Genomic DNA, 22,495 nt, shown 5'->3' with positions numbered 1-22,495 from the left:
TAATCCATTAAAACCTCAGGGCTTATAACAGGTCTGTTCTGAGAGGTTTTCAGTTTCTGTTAAAAGCAGTTTCCCTATTGAGAAAATGAATGGAGTTTTGACTTCTGTAAAATGACCGTCTGTCACAGAAAGGTAAACGTTTACCGCTATTGTCATAAGAGAACAACATGTGAAATCAAATCAATGGCAAAAACACATCCTATAATTTCAGTAATCCGATAAGTGAGAAGTTTATATATATATATATATATTTCTTACATAGTGTTTCTAGAAAATATTTAAATATGTGATTATTACGAATCTAGAAAAATAAGTCATACTTTTTTCATATTATTATTCTTTTTTCCTGGTAATAATAATATATGAAAGTTCTTATGAATTCACAGAGGCTTGTTTGAGTATTTCAATATAAATCCCACACACACTGCACAAAATGCTTTTGTTAGAGTTTTTGTCTTGTTTTTAGTCCATATATCAAAAAAAAAATAAAAAAAAATTCAAATTAAGAAGGATTTTCTAGGCAAGCAAAAAAATACTGTCTTGTTTTCAGAAGTAATGCCAAAACGAAGTGTTTTTTTTTTCTTAAAGGTGATCTATTATGTAAAAATCACTTTCATAAGGGGTTTAGACACAGTAGTGTGGCAGCAGTGTGTGAATATAACCAACATCTAATGGTAATTTAATATCACACTTGATAAACCATCTGCAGAAGCACTTTGATTGGAATTCTCTCTTTGTATGCATCATCAGAAAGGGAAAGCCCCGCCCACTAGTGGCCATCTCTCCCTCATTGGCGTAGAATGTTAGTCTTGTTTTTGAATCTGCCACTATGGGTTGTTGCTAGATCAGATATGATTGTGGCCGGAAGGTAACGGAAATGATTTATAATATTTATTAAATTAACTAAGTTATTAATTTAACTAAGAAACTTTGCACGTACATGTAAACTTACACTAACCCTAACCTAACAGTTTATTTATAATCTAATGAGAAATAGTTGGCATGTAGATGCAATGTAGCTTAGGCTGCTTTCACACCTGTGAATCGATTCAGTTGTTCCGAAACAGAGATTACAATTGTTACATCTTTGCTCTTGGAGCGGTTCGCTTTCACATTGCAAAGTTTCTAATTGGACCAAAAGAGCTAAAACAAGTCACGTGCGGGGAAACTCTCCTCACATTGGTCAGAGTGTCAGGGTTTATTTTGCAGAGTCCCGCTCAGCTGTCAGGAGAGGTGGAGGTTTGGTGGTGTTTGACAAGCTGCGCGCGACGTGTCTGAAGAGTGAGGAGAGATGTGGTGGGGAGGGGTGAGAAGGGTGCGCGACGTAGCCTATTTGAGGAACGGGAGGGAGACGCGAGATTACCGGGAGATCATTACTCGTTTGCAGGCATCCGGAGCAGGCACGTGCACACATAGGGCTCAACCTGTGCAGTGCACAAGCCCTTTTTAGTCTTGGATTGAAAGTGCCCTTCCAAAATGATCAAAAGTGCCCCCGCGACCCCCCCCCCCCTTACCGCCCTTCAGTAGGCGCGCGACAACACCTCTCTTGAGTACGCCCCCCCGCAGCTTTACATTACGTGCGCGACAACACCGCTGATCAGAACACGCGTGACAACACCGCTCTTCAGTACGTGCGTAACAACAACAACACCAACCCCCTTCCCCCCTTCCCCCTGACCCCCTCCCCCCCTTCCCCCTGACCCCCTCTCTTCAAAAAAATTTCCTGCACATGCCCTTTGGACAGTCTCTGCACGGGCCTGATCCGGACACTCGCGAAACTTCCCGCCCTACTCATAATTCTCTCTTCATACAGCCGTATGCCTATTACATATCCATAAAACACTGTAATATAACCGCGCTCGGATCGGATCGCTTTCTCACTGCAATCGATCCGCTTCAGAGTTCGTTTCAATCAAGCCGAGACCACCTTATTTAAGCGATCTCGGAGCGATTGATTTGGCCCGGATCCGAGAGCAATTGGTGGTTTCACTTATGCCAAACGAACCGCACTAATTGGGCAAACGAGACAGGTTCCAAAGCAAAACTGAAGGTGTGAAAGCAACCTTAAATTTAACCAGCGGACCATCAAAATAAAGTGTGACCCAATGTTTTTTAGTTCTCTATAAAATGCTTCATTATTGAATAATTTTTTAGGTTTTTGGACTAGAAGCAAGACACAAACTCTAAATAAGAAAAGCAGTTTTTGCAGTGCATTATGTATTTGCCGTGACTTCGCCAGCTCCGTCTGCTATTAATCCCATCCTGGAGTGAGTTTTCCATTCTGGAAAAAAATAAATAATAAATCCATGAAGTCCTCTGTGAAGAAAACCATCCTCCAGTGCATCTGAAGAGTTGTGCTTCGTTTAATCTGTGGATATCCACGAGGAAGAGAAGACCCCAAATGATCCCAAATGATGATCAAAAAAAAAAAAAAAATTAATTAAAAAAAAAGTCAATAAATATAAATATTGATCCAGCTACGTCTCATTATTCCATTCTTCGGTTAAATATACACAAGTCCCAGTACTCTCGTCCATGAAGTACTGAAAAGGGACAAACATATTACTCCCGATCATACCAGGCGAAATGAAAAGCTGTCTGGAACTAAAGTGTTGTGTTTGCTGCGGTCACAGGAACCAGAGTTTCCAGCGCGCGTGTTTCTTGGCCTCGGCTTTGGACTTGCGTTTGGGTGTTGAGCTGATGGTGTCCTGAGCAAACGGCAGAGAGGCAAACAGAGACTCCTCCGTCGGACACAATCTCTTCATCAGCGGCTGCAGTTTGTCCTCCTGCAGTTTAAAGTCCAGCTCCACACTGCACAACACACAAGAACAGAGACATTCAGCTTATTACAGCGGCAGAAATGCAGGCCGGCATGCTTTAGATCATCAGGAGAAATGGTTATCCCATTTCTCGGTGAATAGAAATATCATATTAAAGTTCAATTCAGTTCTGTATAAAGGATGGGGCTTGATTTTGTCTATCAGGAACTGGATCCTGTATGCTGAAATTGAGCCAGATTTGGACAAATATAGAAATTTTGCTGCTCTTTGTTATTAATTCTGGATTTATATTTATGGATTATGGATAAGACAATATCAGAACAGTATCAAGAATATTAATTTGCAGGTATTTATTCTCTGTTGATTTTGTATAGATTGCTTCTTCCCAGTTTAGTGCAAGAAACCCTTTTTGACCTCAAAAAGTTTATGTTATGGATACATTAAATGAAGCATATAAAATTATTCATTGAAATTTGTTAATATGAATGTAACAATTTACTTTGTTGTCAAACAGACTTAGCTTTTTTGTTCAACCTAAAAAAAAAATATATATATACATATATATATATATATATATATATATATATATATATATATATATATATATATATATATATATATATATATATATATATATATATATATATATATATATAAACAAATACACTCATAAAAATAGTATATTATCAAATGTAATTATTACAAATACATTAAAAAAAGTAAATTTAAATGCATTTTAGCAATTGACGGAACACTACATTCACTAATTTCCCACTCAATATTTCCATAACTAATTATAGAGGATCATACACACATCACCAGCATTAATAAACAGTTCAAGGAAATAATCAGGAATATATTATAATCTCCAGTAAATTTATATATTTAAATGAACAAACAAATAATTAATCAGTAAACAAAATGTGGCAAATTTTAGAATAAAGGGATTTAATAATATTAATTAATTAACCTTTTTTCAACACAGACTCAAAAATGTAATTGCTAAGTACATAAATGAATGTTTTTGGAGAATAATAATAATAGTATTATTATTAATAATAGCAATAATAATAATAATAATAATAATACATTTTAATATTTATTGATTAACTAATAAATTATTACTAAAATAAAGACTATTTTCTTTTTGATGTGTCAATTAGAAATAATAATAATAATAATAATAATAATAATAAACCTTATTTGTTAAATATTTAATTATTATTAAATTTAAGAAATTATTTTTTCCTGTTGTTGTGTCAATAATAAAAACAAAAAATTACAATTAATTAATTCAGTAATTATTAATGTAAAATATTTTTCTTGTTGATGTTTCAATAATGATAAAATAGTAATTATTATTGTTAATAATAATGCAACAGCAATATTAATACCAATAATAATAATAATAATAATAATAATAATAATAATAATAATAATAATAATAATAATAGGCAAGGCAAGGCAAATTAATTTACATAGCACATTTCATACACAGTGGCAATTCAAAGTGCTTTACATAAAAAGGAATAAAAGAGACAATAATAATAATAATAATCATAATCATAATAATGATGATAGTGATAATGATGATGGTAATAATAATAGTAGTAGTACATTTTAATTATTTATTAAATCATTATTAAATTAATATTAAATTTAAGAAATTATTTTCTTGTTGATGTCAATAATAATAAAACAGTTAATAATAATATTATTATTATTATTATTATTATTATTATTATTATTATTATTATTAATAATAATAATAATAATAATAGTAGTAGTAGTAGTAGTAGTAGTAAATATTTAATATTTATTAATTATTATTAAATTAAATAAATTATTTTCCTGTTGATGTGTCAATAATAATAAAAAGTTAATAATAATAAAAATAATAGTAGTAGTAAATTAATTATTATAAAATAGTGCAAATAAATAAAATAACATATATTAATATAATAAAAATATTAGTTAGAAAAATAGTTGTTGTTGTTGTTGTTAATAATAATAATAATAATAATAATAATAATAATAATAATAATAATAATAATAATAATAATGATAGTAGTAGTAAATTATAATTATTTAGTAATTAGGATATTATTATTAAATTTAAGATAATATTTTCTTGTTGATGTTACAATAATAATCAAGTTTAATGTATCTGTTTAATGAAAAAAAAAAACAACAACCTAAAAGCAGAACAAACAAACAAAGCTCACCAAGTTTGTAAGCTGCTCTGACAGCAGAATCAGAATCACAAGCTTTTATTGTCATTATATATCAACTATACAACAAAATTTGAAAGTTTTACTCCTTTAAATTTGCGTAAAGAATTTTAGAAAAAGTTGCAAAAGTCAAAAAGTCACCCAAAATAATACAAATAAAAACTAACAAAGCAGCTCTTCTACTTCAAGATCTGAGTCTTTCCATGTATAAACAGCACATTTCCTAGCAGCTTTAGAGCATCTGGAGTTATCTGTGCAGCTCCCTCATGCTGATAACATTCACTTTCCATATGATCTGAAGCTGCTCTTCTCTTGTACTTTGCTGTAAATGCAGAACTTTAGGGATTGAGCTTTAAAGATCCGCCATGTATTAGTCTCCGTTTCTCTCTCTCTCTCTTTCTCTTCATGTTTTCAGGAGTTTATAGCTGTAAAGAGAAGTGTGTAAGTGATGCATTGTGGGATTGATCCTCTGAGTGTCATCTTATGTGCTGGAGATTATCCCGTGTCCGCATCTGATTCCTGCACATTAAACTCCACCATTAGATGGAGAGATGAGAGTGAACGAGTAAATGAGAGAGGGATTATATACAGTATGAGTTCAGCTGATGCACTGACGGCAGCCACTTCAAGGAGAGAGAGAGAATGTGTGTTTACTAGGGATGCAACAATACAGTTAGCCCACGGTTTAATACATACCTCGCTTTTTAACACAGTTTTCGGTTCACTTAGGTTCTCTTGGCTTGACACGTCTGTTTTTTTTTTTTATTTTATTCTATAGGCATTTGGAACAGTAAGAGGTTCAGGAGAAAAAATTAAAAGGATTTATTGCAATGCTCATTTTGTTTTACTTAAAAGCCAAGAGAAGTACACTAGTTCCTAGTGTATTGTATAAAAAAAATGAACAGTGAAATCTCACTGAAAGTTGCTGGTAGCCCATGTACAAACTGGGGAACACATAAAATCCTACACTTTGAAAATAAACACACATGTGAAGTTAATAAAGATAAATTGGCCATTTCGAATAAACAAATTTGTACTTTAGTAAACATAAATACACCATCTTAATTATCTCGGTGCTGAAAACATGCGAGACTGTAGTCTGTAACGTGGATCGAGTGCTCTTATAAGATGACAAAAGCTCACATCTCCCATAACCGAAAACGGCTGCAAATCTTTAGCAATAAACAGCCGCACTGCCTTTGTTATTTTTATGTGTCTCTCGGAACCAGTTGGGTATGTTTGCTGTTACGATTCAGCGAGGGATTGTTGCTATTTGGAGGACATTATTACCTTCTCTGCTATCCTGCCTTCAGACAGTGATATTGCTGGGTGATGCGCTACAGATGTGCAGTCATGGTAAAACAATTAGGTTGTAGTCTTTAAAAACAGCAATACTTTCTTGTCATATTAGGGCCTCGTTTACACTAGTGCGTTTTAGTTTTAAAACGGCGTTTTAGATTAAAAACGATCCGTGTCCACACCAGCATTTCTGAACTTATCTCTGTCCTCACTACGCCACCAAAAACGTGTATCACGTGACCATTCGCGCACTCTGGGCATGCGCATTCTAATATAAACAGGAAGCTTGTGTCTCGCTCGGCATTTGGTTATTGTTAGTCAACAAACGTCGGTTGAACAATGAACGCGATGGCAAAGAAAGCAAGAGAGGTATTTTTGTGGACAGACGACGAGGTCGAGTTGTTACTGAACGTAACAAATGAATAACTGTACAATGGCGCCTAAAACAGACAATTGTGCAAACAACGCTCCCATTTCTGTGTCCATGTTGTTGTTTACAGTGAAGGCTGGTCTGCTGTCTTACGGTAGCATTAAAGCCATGTGCTATAGTCATGCTTGACGAATTAGGGAAGGATTCGCAATGAAACAAAAGCCCCAATCAGGTAGCGAATCTAAGCAGCCCCGCCTCCGTTTTCAGACGTCTCAGTTTTTCCCCATCCACACTGAGACAGAGCAGCAGCGTTTCAGAATGAAAACGACCTCTCGAGCATTTCCAAAACGCTCCGTTTTTGGCGCTTGAAAACTCAGACGTAGTGTGGACGGATGGCGTAACCGTAGCAATACTTATGCGTTTTCAAACTAAAATGCTCTAGTGTAAACGGGGCCTAGATCTACCGCTTTGTCCGATATTGGAGAAGAAGCTTTTTGTTGTGCATTCTTCCTTAAACACACAACATTCAGAGTCCATTTTCCTTTTTTTAGCCTGACTCATTGTCAGTCATTAACTGTCGAGTGTATTTTAATATCCGAGAGTGTGTTCTAGTGCTACTGGTTGTGCTAACTGTACCGCGTGCAATACTGCCATCACATGGCGTTGACATGTAATTGCTTCATTAATTGTCTAATTCTTAAACCAAACGGTTACTCACAAGCAGCGTTTTTAAAAACTGCCTCACGGGCCAGATGAAAGTGTTCAGCGGGCCGCATATGGCCCACGGGCCGTAGTTTGCCCACCTCTAATCTAAACTCATTGCGACTTGTTTCACCGTGTGGATCAAAATTGATACCCCCATTGGTAAACATCCCTATCAGTAAACATTAAACAGAATGAAGTATATGGAAAATGTAAAAGAGCAGATTTTTTGGGTTAGGGAGAGAGAAAACCGTTTGTTTAGTAGAAACATCATTACGTCTATGTGAGTCCCCACTGTGATATAGAAATAAGTCTGTGTGTTTGTGTGTGTGCTATTAAGGACTCTGCGTGTTTGTTCGCTGTGTGTCTGGCCTTTGCATTCAGACTCCACGCAATGCGGCAATTAGCAAATTAATGGCGAAGCACAACCTGCTAATTATGCTCTTATCAATATGACCATGTTCTGCATACACAGAGACTTCCCTCAAATCACTCATTATCTCAACAAGACTCCAGAAGCTCTTTGAATGAGCAGCTTTGAGTCTTGAGCTCCTCACTCGTTTGCTGCTTGTTTAGTGCACTTTGTAGTTCAGAATTGCGGAGGAGATGTTTATGATCAATGCTCAAGCCTCATTCACACTATGAGGGACTCACAGCAGCGACAAGCGACCGTTCATTTTAATGCACAGTGATAGACTTCTGTTGACCTGCATCTACACGAGTGACAGTGAATGTGGGTGACAACGTGGGCGTGTCAAGCAACGCAACAAAGTTGACAATCCTTCAACTTTATGCAAATGAAGAGTGACTTTCTTGAGCGACAGCCAATAGGAGCACCAGTAGAGCTCACATGATTCTCTGTTTGCTCAGAGGCCGGTTGTATTCTCTGTGCTGTAGACCTACACGGATAATGGAGATAAATAGCTTCAATGACACTGAGAACACTTTTTTTTATGTTGATCATGTTTGTAAATCAGCGTTTCATGTACTGGTTCCATTTGTATTTAGTTGGGGTGTCATGATTTAGATTTTTAATCGAAATCGATCGAAATGTATGCTCAATTTCGATTATCGAATCAAAAAATTGAATCGTCGATGCTGCCATGCCCCCATGTTACGTCAGCTTGGCTTGCCAAGAGGGAAAAAACAGGCTTGTTGAAGTGCTTGTTGAACTGCAGAAGCAGGAGACCCGTCGACAGAGCTTAAACCCTCTCCTCTTTCAATGAAGTCGCCGGTGTGTAAGCATTTTGGATTTCCAGTGAGTTATGTTGACAACGTTCGTGTTGTACACACTCAGGCCCTGTTTACACTGTTTTTGTTTTTAAATGGCATTTTAGAACGACAACGATTTGACATCCACAGTGGCGTGTAGCATTTCTGAGCAGCCCACCTTCCTCTCTACCTCTGAAAACGCACATCACGCGACCACAGACACAGACGCACACACACAGCCATGCGCTCCAGACAGCAGGTCCAGGCAGTCAGAGGACTGCTTCAATCTTTCACTCACTTGTACTTAGTCATTTTAGCGAACACCTCAGAAACTGTTGGCTGGTTCCTGTTGGTTGTGCGTCTTTTTTACCGACGCCATTATAACGACACAGATCACTGCCTATTCACGAGTCCCGCAGAAAAAGTGATTGACAGGTGGTAATTATGTGTGAATCTTGCCTTTATTCATTTACTGTATGATTTGTTTATGGGTAAAACAAAGACCATGCAGGTCAGGTAGTTTAAACGGTAGGCTGCAAATAATTAATTGGTCATTAATTAATTAATTATTCATAATCGAAAATCGAATCGTGACTTTAGAATCGAAAATGTAATCGAATCGAGAATTTGGAGGATCGTGACACCCTTAGTATTTAGTGTTTTTTTCTGAACAAGGTTTACTTTCAGCAGCATGTAAACTCATTTGCTCTCTCTGAGCGTCACTGTAAATGTTATCTAAGCAACCTCAAGGTGGGAACGCCCACAATGGAAGGTTTCAATGGCCACCTAGAGTGACAGTCAGCTACAAAGTCGCTGCTAGTCATACCTGTCAACAATGGGATGTAAAAATAAGGGATATGCCCACCATAATAAGGGATTCCCCCAACATTCTGATTAAAGAGCAGCGAATGAATCTTTTATTTATTTAGATTTTATTACATTAAATAACAGGTGTCACTTTAAAAATGCACCCATCTAACGTTATAATAAAAGCATTCGACTGCTTTCCTAAATTTGAATGCTTATTTAAGACAAAACTAGTTGTGTTTGAAAAAAATAAAACCCACTAAAATCGACATCTTTATATGTTATTATTATTAATTGTGTGTGTATGTCTGTTTAAACACGCACCCAAAAGCCAGACTTCAACTCCACTTCAAATGGGGTATATGCCAAAGCATGCTAATAGGACTTTTAATTTGGCATTAACCTGGGTTAAGCGCTTCCGGCGAATTGAATGGCAATGCAAAATCCGATGCATTTAAGGTCTGTTTTCTTTAAAAAAATCAGCGATCTCCACTAGCTAAGTGATGTCCGATTTAAAGTGGGTCTGAGATTGTACAAGAAGCACTGCATTAAATTAAATTTCCCCCGCCATATCTTTATAATATGAGCATTTATTTTACCCCAGTATATTTAATGGAGCTTCTGCGTTAGCCTGGCGATTCTGACGGGCATGTGCGATTAAACGGCTTTCTGTCTCGTTTTACGCTTGAGCAACTAAATAAATGCTAAAGTTTATTTGACTGAATGTATTTTAATGACATTACAACATTGATGCTGTATAAGGAACCGTATAAAATGAGAAAAAGTTCACAATAACAGGTCACCGGAAGTGTATCAGCATGGGAACCGCACTAGCTCGGCATATACCCTATTGCGTGTGCAGAATCTGTTTGGGAAACAGCATCTGTTTATCACAATGGAGCGCGTCAGCTGACAGTCATGCACCATTATATGACTGTTATAAGGATTGTATAGGATGGGCGACGGCACCTGTAATCAAAAGGAAAGGAAATCACGCCGTTTTTTAAATATTTATAAGTTTTTCATTCCTAAACAAAGCAAAAGCACAGAACAGACTCACGGTTAAGAACAAGGGGTGACCCCTGGTGGTTCGGCGGTATGGGTTGCGTATAGGGAGGCTCGGCTGTTCAGGGAAAGACTGAAAATACGGGAGAAATACGGGAAAATACCTTTACGGGATGATAGCGGGATAGAACTGTAAAATACTGGAGAATCCCGGGAAAAACGTGAGGGTTTACAGGTAAGCTGCTAGTGTGAACGAGGCATATATCAGCACAGATCCTCTCCCTCAATATTTTTAGTTTGTAAGCCTGATTTGTATGCAAGCATATAGAAGTGTGTACTTTATCTCTTATTTTGGTAAGGATTATTCGATCTTAAAGAAGACAGCGTTGTATAGTGTTGTCGGTGGGTTCCTTGCTATGAAAGGTAATTCCAGCCAATTTTAAATAAATCAATTAAATAATTAAATTAAAATGAAAACTACATTAACAATTTAAGTATATCTGGCAAAATTGAAAATAAAATGAAATTTAATTTTCATCTTCACTGTGACAACACATCGTCCCTGTCAAATCAATAAATAAAAGGAAGTTGCAGATGTAACATTTCATTTTCGCTGCGTTTCTGCGTCAAGACTACCAATATTAAAATGAAAAGCCAAACTGAAAAATACGCTCTAGGAACATCAGAGACTTATTTCACATCTTGTAAAAAGAGATATAATAGGTCACCTTTAAATCGCATAACAATGGATTGAAAGTTTATGTTAAAGATGAATTCAAAACAGAAGCATCTAATTCCTCATCCATGCTAGTTTCTTAAACTTACACACACTCTATCATCATTCCAAAAAAAAAAAAAGAAACAAACATCCTCACATTCGTATATTAATTGTCAATCTGTGTTGTATGTTTTCTCAGGATCACATTGTGAAATATCTCATTCTAAATCACCAAAAAAATAGCGTTTCCGACTGCGTACGCTCTTAATATTTCTGTATAATGCCAGCACAGATTTACTTTTCTATTTCTAGCGAGGCCTGGCATACGGTGCGATGCTCAGTATTTCTAGCTTTGCTGATCACAAATCAATGTTTAATATTTCTCCCCGAATCGATCGGGCTCTCCGCAGAATAAACCCCAGCGTCATTAGAGAAGTGGCTGTCAATATTTCATTTGCATGAGCACGTGGAGCTCAGCATGTTTCTGGTTTGCATCTTGTGTGCTGTTTTTCGTTGATGCTTCACTGTTGTCAAGTCCTGATGCTTTTCTGTCTTTCTAAGTTGCTGATTATAAAGAGCGAGGCGCTGATGAGGCCGTGTTTCTTCTCATTGGCCTGTGCTCTTCGTTTTCACGTTGAGAGGTTTAGCTCCGCCTCTTAAAGCTCTTTATCCTAAAATCAAGGGAGTGGCCAGTAGCTTATAATTAACATATAGATAAGCCCCTCCCCTTATATTCAGATGAGCCAATGGCTGTTGAGTATCAGTTGCAGGGGAACTAGGTCATCTTTAGATTTTGGTGCCATTATAAACAATGTACGATTTTGTTTTGATGGCATTTGTGTGGCAGTTTTTTTTTTTTAAATGATGTGCATGAGGTACTTGTAACAATAATCCTATAAGTCAACTTAAAGGGATAGTAAAAATTTACTCTATTTATTTATTATGACCCACGTTTCTTCTGTTGAACACTAAATAAGATAAGAATCCTGTAACCATTGACAGTGATTTAAATACAGTGGAAGTCAATGGTTACAATTTTTCTAACATTTTTCAAAATATCTTCTCTTTTCAACAGAAGAAAGAAACTCAAGACAGGTTATCAAGAAGTAAATGGTGCATCATTTTCATTTTTGTTGTGAACTGTCCGTTTAATGTCCAAAATATCAGATAGTCTTAGATTTTTTTTATTTCATTAGATTTTTAGTTAGTTTATTTAGGTTAACATATAGATAAGCCCCTCCCCTTATATTCAAATGAGCCAATGGCAGTCGAGTATCAGTTATAAGGGGACCAGGATTCTGATATCTTTAGATGTTGGCACCATTATAAACTGTAAGATTTTGTTTTGATGGCTTTTATGTGGCAAAAAAATGTTCAAATGATGTGCATGGGGTACTTGTAACAATAATCCTTAATTCCATTTCATAAATCCAAACAGGTCAACTTAAAGGGTTATAAAACCCTTCTCTTTCAGTTGAAGTCTACAAGAGTTTTATCAAAAGATGCTTCACGATTGGTGTGGAGCGCTGCGAGGAGTGGGCGTGGCCTACAGAGCAGGGTAGAAAGAGGCGAGAGAACAACTGGATATAGGCGATGTGTCTGAATGGTGCAAACTCAACTGATAAAGGAGAAGTTCACCCAACAATGAAAATGTATTCACCCTTTATTGGTTCCAAACCTTTAAATTTGTTTTTTAAACACAACAGATAATTAAAAAAATTCTAAAAACTAATAAATATTAATATGCACCAAACATTAATAGATTAATCTTTTGACAGCACTATTACATACATTGTTTATCTTTTCTTTATTCCGTCATTTTTAAAACCCAAAAGACCCCCTTTGGCAAATTTTAACTAAAGAATTGAAGGATTTTTATTTCTATTGCCTATCCATTGAGATTTATTGGGATTTTATGTAGTATTAAGTTAAGTAATTAATTTACTTATCGAGTAATTGAATTAGTGTGTGGCAGTGGCGCAGTAGGTTATGCTGTCGCCTCACAGCAAGAAGGTCGCTGGTTCGAACCTCGGCTCAGTTGGCGTTTCTGTGTGGAATTTACATGTTCTCCCTGCCTTCGTGTGGGTTTCCTCTGGGTGCTCCGGTTTCCCCCACAGACCAAAGACATGTAGACAGGTGAATTGGGAAGGCCAAATTGTCCATAGTGTATGAGTGTGTATGTGAATGTGTGTGTGGATGTTTCCCAGAGATGGGTTGCGGCTGGAAGGGCATCCGCTGCATAAAAACTTGCTGGATAAGTTGGCGGTTCATTCTGCTGTGGCGACCCCGGATTAATAAAGGGACTAAGCCGACATGAAAATGAATGAATGAATGAGTAATTGAATTACTTTTCAGACAAGATCATTAGTAAAATATTTATTTTAAATATAACTATGATGTAAATATTATAATTACATCATTAAATGATGAGGTAATTTATTACTTTCATGAAGTAACATACCAAACACTGGTTCTAAGATAAGTCTGAGAAATGCTGATTTTAGCTCTGCTAACATCATGAAGATTAAGCAAAACTATTATTATAATCATATTCACTATGCAGATAAATTAGATAGCAAGCACTAGATGTATCTAGCTTGTATTAATATTTGACATGAACAGTTTCATAAACACATTGGCTTCAATGTTAGCACCTTGGATTAGCCCCGTAATAAACTGTGTATTGTGGGCATTCACCCACTCAAAATTGTTATCCAAAGAGTACAATCTAACAAAGTTCTTCCATAATAGAACCTTTCATACTTGTGTATGTCATCTTCATAACCTTCACCTTCTTTCTGATTTAAGTGGTTCGTCGGTTTAAATCAGCTGAGTTCTTGCTAAAAATGCAGTGATTTTATTGCCTCCTATCAGTAATTGTGATCGTGAGGGAGCGACGGTGACGCATATGAACAAACAAATAAAAAAACAGAGCTCTTCAAAAAAACTTCAGTCAAAATCCCATCGATATTCATCACATTCTCAGACAGAACAAGTCTTTTTTTCTCGTCTCGGAGTGGTAATGAAACCAGAAGAAAGTGTAAAACAATCCGCCCACATCTTCAGCTCGCTGGTGTCAGTTTTCCTGCGCATCTCTCTTATTTATTAAGCCTCAGAACTTGTTTTTCTTGACCCACTTTCAAGTTTTTTGGATGTCAGAAAATCTCAAGACAAGAAGCCTTGTTTAATGTCTTCAGTTATCAGCACATTATTTATAAGTAGTGCAAACGTGTTTGAAAATTCCCACAATGCAATGCTTTCTTTTTTTACATCAACTTTTTCATTGTTGCGGTGACATGTCAAATATTTACTGAGGTTTTTCTGCTTTTAAATAATTAAGCGATGTTGCTTTTTATTTAGGTGCTCTCTATATTTGGTTTCTCAGTTCATCCCTGCTTGGTACATATTTAATGCAAAATGCAGAGTTAGTGTAAAATATCCATGTTAATCTTTAAATAAATGCATGCTTGGGCTTAGTTTATTAGCACATGATTCCTGGAAATAAGTTTCAGCTGTCTGTTTTAATAAATCTAGAGATGGAGCGGTTTATTAGTGCCATCTCATTTGCATTTCTCAGCATATACATTTATAAATATATGGATGCAGGAATATTTTAGTTTCTAACAACTTTGCTGAGCCTTGTTGCCTCTTGTGGATGTTGGAAAATTTTTTGCTTAGCTTTAAAAAAAAATGTGTTAGCTTAATTAGTCGACTCTGTTTGTACTTGGATATACGTGATGATGTGCTAGTCACTAATTAGTGTTTGCCCAAAAAAAAAATAAATTCGATGTGTGTACCAAGACTGTGTTGTTCCAAGATATTGATGCATATATTATGTATACTCTTTCATATTTGTTTTATATGTCATATTTATAATTTAAACATATTATTATATATTATTATATTTTTTAAACAATGTTATTTATTATTAATATTTATTATATATATATATATATATTTAAAAAAATACTAGTAGTATCACAAAAATAATAGTAATAAAGATAGTAAAAATAAAATTAATGAAACTAATAAATAAAAATAATATTAACACAAATTATCAATAATAATTTTACTTTATTAAAAATATATAAATATGAAATCTATTATTATTATTATTATTATTATTATAACAATAATAAATATAAATAATATAATAATATATATTAATAATAATTTTTATTTATTTATTTAATTATCTACATTCTTAAGCATGAATAATAATATAATAATAATAATAATAATAATAATAATAATACATTAATAATAATACTACTAATAATAATTATACAATTTTTAATTATACTTTATTATAAATAAATATTATCATTAAAAATAATTTGAATAATAAATAGCCATTATTATTATTATCATTAATAAAGAATGAATGTGTTATTGCTATATTTAAAATTGGTCATATGTGAATCTGATATTTTATTAATGTATTTATTTCAAAAAGTATTTGATTGCTCATCCTCGGCCTCTGTTTATCGGCCTTTAGTGTGTTTATTTGTCAGCATAATGTTGGCTGGCGTCTGTTGGGAACTGGAAGGGATGTGTGTGTGTGTGTGTGTGTGTGTGTGTGTTATATATTTGAGTGTGAAACTCATCGGTGCCAGACATAACAGACTGACAGCCCTGTGAAAGTCAATGTGTTTCTCATTATCAGCAGATGCCTCTCTCGTCTGCTGGTTTAAGGTTGAGTCTCGACCGCTGAGAGATCAGGAAAAAAAACACTTCTCTGCTGTCTGTCATGTTTGTCAGTGAATCTGAAAAGAGCACAGGTCCAGATGAAGACTGGATCATTAGCAGAGGGATAACGGTTTTGGATGAGCATTCAGTGTGTCTGCAGGGTCTTAAAGAGCCCATATTATGGGTTTTTGAAAATGCCCTTCCATGTAGTGTGTAACTCAGCTCTAAGTGAAGTGAAGTATCCAGCTAAGGCCTAAATCTGATAGAGTACAGTGTTTAAAACTGTTGAGTCGCCTTGATAACGAGTTATTAGGTGTTTCGCCATGACGTACTAACGAAACCAAGTTATTCACGTGCACGCATAAACCCGGGAGATTTGAAACCTGCGGCCCCGCCCTCTAACACATTAAATTAATTTGAGCTCCTATTTTCTGCCTTTTTTTTTGTTTTTTAAGGTGTTTAAGTTAATTTTAGCTCTTTTTTTAGTATTTTTTTAGATATTTAAACTAATTTGAGCTCTTTATTATTTACATTTTTAAATATTTTTTTAGATGTTTAAATTCATTTTAGCTTTTATTTTTATTTGATTTTTTAGTTTTTTAGATGTTTAAATTAATTTTAGTTCTTTATTATTTTTATTTTTAATATTTTTTAGATGTGTAAATTAATTTTAGCTCTTTATTATGATTATTAAAATTTTTTTAGATGTTTAATTTAATTTTAGCTTTTTATTATTTTTTTCATTATTTTTGGATGTTTAAATCAATTTTAGCTCTTTATTATTTTGTAACAACAATTTTTTTAAATGTTTAAATTAATTTTAGCTGTTATTTTTATTTTTGCGTTTTAGATGTTTGAATCAATTTTAGCTCTTTATTTTTTTATTATTTTTTTAGATTTATAAATTAATTTTAGCTCTAATATTTTGTATGTTTTTTAGATGTTTAAATAAATATTTAGCTCTTTATTATTTTTTTTTACAAATATATTTTTCTTTTTTAGATGTTTCAATAAATTTTAGCTATATATATATATATATATATATATATATATATATATATATATATATATATATATATATATATATATATATAATTATTTTTTTTATATAAGTTTAAATTGATTTTAGCTCTTTATTATTATTTTTATGTTTTTATTTTTAAGTGTTTAAATTAATTTAAGCCTTTTATTATTTTAGCATACATTTTCTTTTTTTAGATGTTGAATAATAATTTAATATTAGCACTTTATTTTAGTTTATTATTTTTTAAACACTTTCAACAAGTATAAGACAATTTTAATAACACAACCTGTGATAAATACACTTATTTGCAACTATATTTTGTACTCACTCATTTCTTCCTCTGTGAGGTATTAATGTAGCTGTCCATCATACTTTGCTTTGCTCTATCTACAGATTAAACCGTATCTCTGGAAAGTACACACACACACACACACACACACACACACACACAATGCGCTCCCTCTGGATTGAGCGTGGTATCGCTGTAGTATCTATAGCAACCATGGCTCAATATGAAGCGATGGTGAGTGTGGAGAACATCATTACTCCAGCAGAAAGAGAGAAAGATCTCCATGTGTCTCCACTGAGAGATTCAACATCTCTGCAATATAATCAACTCTTCCGCCTTCAGCACCGCTCTATTGGAATTTACAGACCACTGCTGTATGTGTGTGTATGTGTGTGTTTGATACTGTTTCACTTGCACTGCACATGTGCTGATCGTGAGAGAAAAAAACCCATGTGTCTCTCTGTGAATAATTTGTGTTTGGATTGTAGTGTAAGACAGTGTTAGCACTGCATTTCTCATGCCAAAACAATCAAAAGTGGAGTTTTGAGAGTGATTGCTAGGGCATCGCATTGTGGCTGCTAAGTTATAAGTGGCTGAACATTGCTTGTTTATAAAGGTGAGGAAGTAATGCATTCTGGAGTTCAAAGTTAAGGCATCTTTACAGTGTCAGTAAGAATCTAGAAAGTATTTATAATTGTTTAATGGGTGAAATGTTGCCGGAAAATAAAACAGTCAATATACACTCACCGGCCACTTTATTAGGTACAACTTACTACTACAGGGTTTGACCTCTTTTGCCTTCAGAACTGTCTTAATCCTTCGTGGCAAGGATTCAACAAAGTACTGGAAATATTCCTCAGAGATTTTGGTCAATATTGACATGATAGCACCACACAGTTGCTGTAGATTTATCGGCTGCACATCCATGATGTGAATCTCCCGTTCCACCACATCCCAAAGGTGCTCTATTGGATTGAGCTCTGGTGTCTGTGGAGGCCATTTGAGTACAGTGAACTCATTGTCATGTTCAAGAAAGCAGTCTGAGATGATTCACGCTTTATGACATGGTGCGTTATCCTGCTGGAAGTAGCCATCAGAAGATGAGTACACTGTGGTCATAAAGGAATGGACAACATCAACAATTCTCAGGTAGGCTGTGGCGATGACATGATGCTCAGCTGGTACTAATGGGCTCAGAGTCTGCCAAGAAAAAATCCCCCACACACCATTACACCACCACCACCAGCAGCCTAAACTGTTGATACAAGGCAGGATGGATCCATACTTTCATGTTGTTGATGCCAAATTCTGACCCGACCATCTGAATATGGCAGCAGAAATAGAGACTCATCAGAGCAGGCAACGTTTCTCCAATCTTCTATTGTCCAGTTTTGGTGAGCCTGTGTGAATTGTAGCCTCAGTTTCCTGTTCTTAGCTGGCAGGACTGGCACCCGGTGTGGTCTTCTGCTGCTGTAGCCCATCCGCCTCAAGGTTGGACGTGTTCAGATGCTCTTCTGCAGACCTTGGTTGTAATGAATGGCTATTTGATCCTTTATCAGCTGGAACTAGCCTGGCCATTCTCCTCTGACCTCTGGCATCAACAAGGCATTTGCGCCCACAGAACTACCACTGGATATTTTCTCTTTTTCAGACCATTCACTGTAAACCCTAGAGATGGTTGTGCGTGAAAATCCGATTAGATTAGCAGTTTCTGAAATATTCAGACCAGCCCGTCTTTCACCAACAACCATGCCACAATCAAAATGACTTAAATCCCCTTTCTTCCCCATTCTGATGATCGCTTTGAACTGCAGCAGATCATTTTGACCATGTCTACAGGCCTAAATGCATTGAGATGCTGCCATGTGATTGGCTGATTAAAAATTTGCGTTAACAAGCAGTTGGACAGGTGTACCTAATAAAGTGGCCGGTGAGTGAGTATTTAGCTATTATGTACTTTAAAAAAACTGTCAAGTTAATATATGACTAATATTAGATCTGCTGTTGTTTATAAACTCCACTTTTGATAATTTACAATGAGGACTTTCTCATGTCACACTCAGTGTGTCACAATGTGTTGTAACCAAAGCTCATCAGTGCCCTTACTAGTGGCCGAGTTCATGCAAACAACCTAGGGAGCTAGGGTACCGATTGAGATGCAGCCAATGTCTTTAATACTCATCTGGTTGATTCAATTCACTAACCCTGAGTTTCTGCAGTAATAATAACAGTAATGTTCGTCTTAAGAACATAAGGGCCGGCGGATCAGGGTTTATGTTCTGTCGTCTCTTTAAAGCCAGTCTATTAACTGTTATCTCTCAACCAAATAGACCCTGTGAGATGTGAATCCTGTCCGGACGCCACATTAGGAAACGCGCTCTACTGTGATGAAACACATCGACATGGTTAGCAAGAGAACAAAGCGCAGAGGAAGAGGTGGTTTTTTTATTTTTTTATTATTTTTTTTAGCTCGGAGCAGCTCGACTTCAAATAAATTGAAAGCTCCTAAATGCTCTTTTATGGGAGCGTGATCTCTGGGTTCAGCCATCACCCCCAGGACAAACACTGAATTAATTGAAATCTTTCTGTGTAGGTTTTATACGAACAACATTAAAGGAATGTTCAGTAGATGAACGCAGAAAATCACTTGATTATGATTGTGTAATTATGTAATATGTATTTGACAATATGCTGCATGTAGTAATTGTTTTTATTAATTTAGCGTCTACATGTTCTAGCAACGTTTTAATGAAAGTGCCGAATTTATCAGTTTATTTGATTTTATCTGTCATTGATTTCATGTTATTTTTGTTGTTATTTGTGTATTGGTATTAAGGGTGTCACGATCCTCCAAATCCTCGATTCGATTACATTTTCGATTCTAAAGACACGATTCGATTCGATTTTCAATTATGAATAATTAATTAATGACCAATTCATTATTTGTAACCTACCGTTTAAACTACCTGACCTGCATGGTCTTTGTTTTACCCATAAACAAATCATACAGTAAATGTCAAGTTACACACATAATTACCACCTGTCAATCACTTTTCCTGCGGAACTCGTGAATAGGCAGTGATCTGTGTCGTTATAATGGCTTTGGTAAAAGAGTTGCACAACCAACAGGAACCAGCCAACAGTATCTGAGGTGTTCGCTAAAATGACTAAGTACAAGTGAGTGAAAGATTGAAGCAGCCCTCTGATTGCCTGGACCTGCTGTCTCAAGCTCATATGGCTGTGTGTGCGTCTGTGTGGTCACGTGATGTTTCAGAGGTAGAGAGGAAGGAGGGCTGCTCAGAAATGCCACACGTCACTGTGGATGTCAAATCGTTGTCGTTCTAAAATGCCATTTAAAAACAAACACAGTGTAAACAGGGCCTGAGTGTGTACTTTTCGCGAGAGGATTTGCAACGGGGGCGGGCGGAGGATCGCGATGCCGGTGTTGTCTATCGGACGAACTGTACGTAATACGTACATAGCAGAGCGTGCAAAACTGTGTTTTTTTGTCGGCAACACGAACGTTGTCAACATAACTCACTGGAAATCCAAAATGCTTCCACACCGGTGACTTCATTGAAAGAGGAGAGGGTTTAAGTTCTGTCGACGGGTCTCCTGTATCTGCAGTTCAACAAGCACTTCAACAAGCACTTTTTCCCGCTTGGCAAGCCAAGCTGACGTGACATGGGGGCGTGGCAGCATCGACGATTCAATTTTTTGATTCGATAATCGAAATTGAGTATAAATTTCGATCGATTTCGATTAAAAATAAAAAATTCGATTAAAAATCGATTCAATTCGAATTTAATCGATTCGATTAAAAATTACAAATTTCGATTAAAAATCGAAATTCGATCGATTTCGATTAAAAATTAAAAATCGAAATCGTGACACCCCTAATTGGTATGCATTGCATAATTGTTTAAATTGCAACATCCTAATGCTATTTAGCACCTAAAGTGCTTTTTTTTAAGTCGGTGGCATAGCAAAGTTATTTAATTTTAGCTGTTGTTGATTTGTCGTTATTTTCATCGTTACTTGTGTAATGGTATACTGCACATAGTAATTGTTTAATTTATTTATTGTTTATATTCTGGCAAGTGGCAACATGTTAATGAATGTGTTATTCTTAAGTTGGTGGCGTAGCAAAGTTATTTAATTTTAGTTGTTGTTGATTTGTCGTTATTTTTAACGTCACTTTCATAATGGTCCACAGCATATAGTAATTGTTTTCATTTATTTATTATCCAATATTCTGGCAACATCATAATTAAAGTGCTTTTTAGGTCAGTGGCGTAGCAAAATTATTTAGTTTTAGCTGTTTTTGATTTGTCGTTATTTTTATTGTTACTTGCATAATGGTACACAGCATATAGTATTTGTTTTCATTTATTTATTGTCTATATATTCTGGCAACATCTTAATGAAAGTGCTTTTCTTTAGTCGGTGGCGTAGCAAAGTAATTTAATTTTAGCTGTTGTTGTTTTGTCGTTATTTTCATCTTGTATAATGGTATACAGCAAATGGTAATTGTTTAATTTATTTATTGTCTATATATTTTGACAACATCTTAATGAAAGTGCTATTCTTAAGTCAGTGGCATAGCAAAGTTATTTAATTTTAGCTGTTGTTGATTTGTCGTTGTTTTCATCGTTGATTGTATAATGGTACAGTATACTGCATATAGTAATTGTTTAATTTACTTATTGTCTATATATTCTGGCAACATCTTAATGAAAGTGCTATTTTTAGGTCGGTGGCGTAGCAAAGTTATTTAATTTTAGCTGTTGTTGATTTGTCATTTTTAGTTTTACTTTTGTAATGGTATACTGCATATAGTAATTGTTTAATTTATTTATATGTTTTGACAACATCTTTATAAAAGTGTTATTCTTATGTCGTTGGTGTAGCAAAGTTATTTAATTTTAGCTGTTGTTGATTTGTCGCTATTTTCCTCGGTATTTGTATAATAGTGTACTGCACATAGTCATTGTTTTCATTTATTTCACTTCTATATATTTTGGGAACATCCTACTGAAAGTGCTAATAAGTCGGAGATATAGAAAAGTTATTTAATTTTAGCTGTCTTTGCTTTCATTTGCTTTATTTTTTTATTACTCGTTTAATAGTATACAACATTTACATTTATAATGTGTTTTTTTTTTTTTACTTTTAAACAACTACATTTTGAAGTATTTTTATTTATTTATTTAAAATCTGTATATTACGGCAACATCTTTTTAAAAGTTCAATCAATCAGTCTGTATAATCCATAAATTATTTAAATTTATTGAAAAAATGTTAATTTTATTTACGTATTTATTTAAGGTATAATTTTATATGTATTAATTAATTAATTCTATTTATAA

General features: G+C 34.8%; 2 protein-coding genes across 7 annotated transcripts in view; one reads left to right on the top strand and one right to left on the bottom strand.

Annotated features, from left to right (window-relative positions):
- Positions 1–22,495, top strand: part of dock1 (dedicator of cytokinesis 1) — a 502,920-nt gene that overhangs the window by 194,142 nt on the left and 286,283 nt on the right.
- Positions 2,115–22,495, bottom strand: part of insyn2a (inhibitory synaptic factor 2A) — a 72,592-nt gene continuing 52,211 nt past the window's right edge. Inside the window, exon 4 of the mRNA XM_087276942.1 lies at positions 2,115–2,811. Within this exon, the coding sequence (XP_087133068.1) occupies positions 2,628–2,811 (184 nt within the window). The 3' untranslated portion in view covers positions 2,115–2,627. The remainder of the gene's footprint in view (positions 2,812–22,495) is intronic.

The sequence above is a fragment of the Danio rerio genome, chromosome 12 (genome assembly GCF_052040795.2).
Source record: "Danio rerio strain M-AB ecotype USA chromosome 12, GRCz13ab, whole genome shotgun sequence".
Taxonomy (NCBI): Eukaryota; Metazoa; Chordata; class Actinopteri; order Cypriniformes; family Danionidae; genus Danio; species Danio rerio.
Note: the sequence above shows the minus strand (reverse complement) of the source record. Positions and strands in the feature narration are given on the sequence as shown.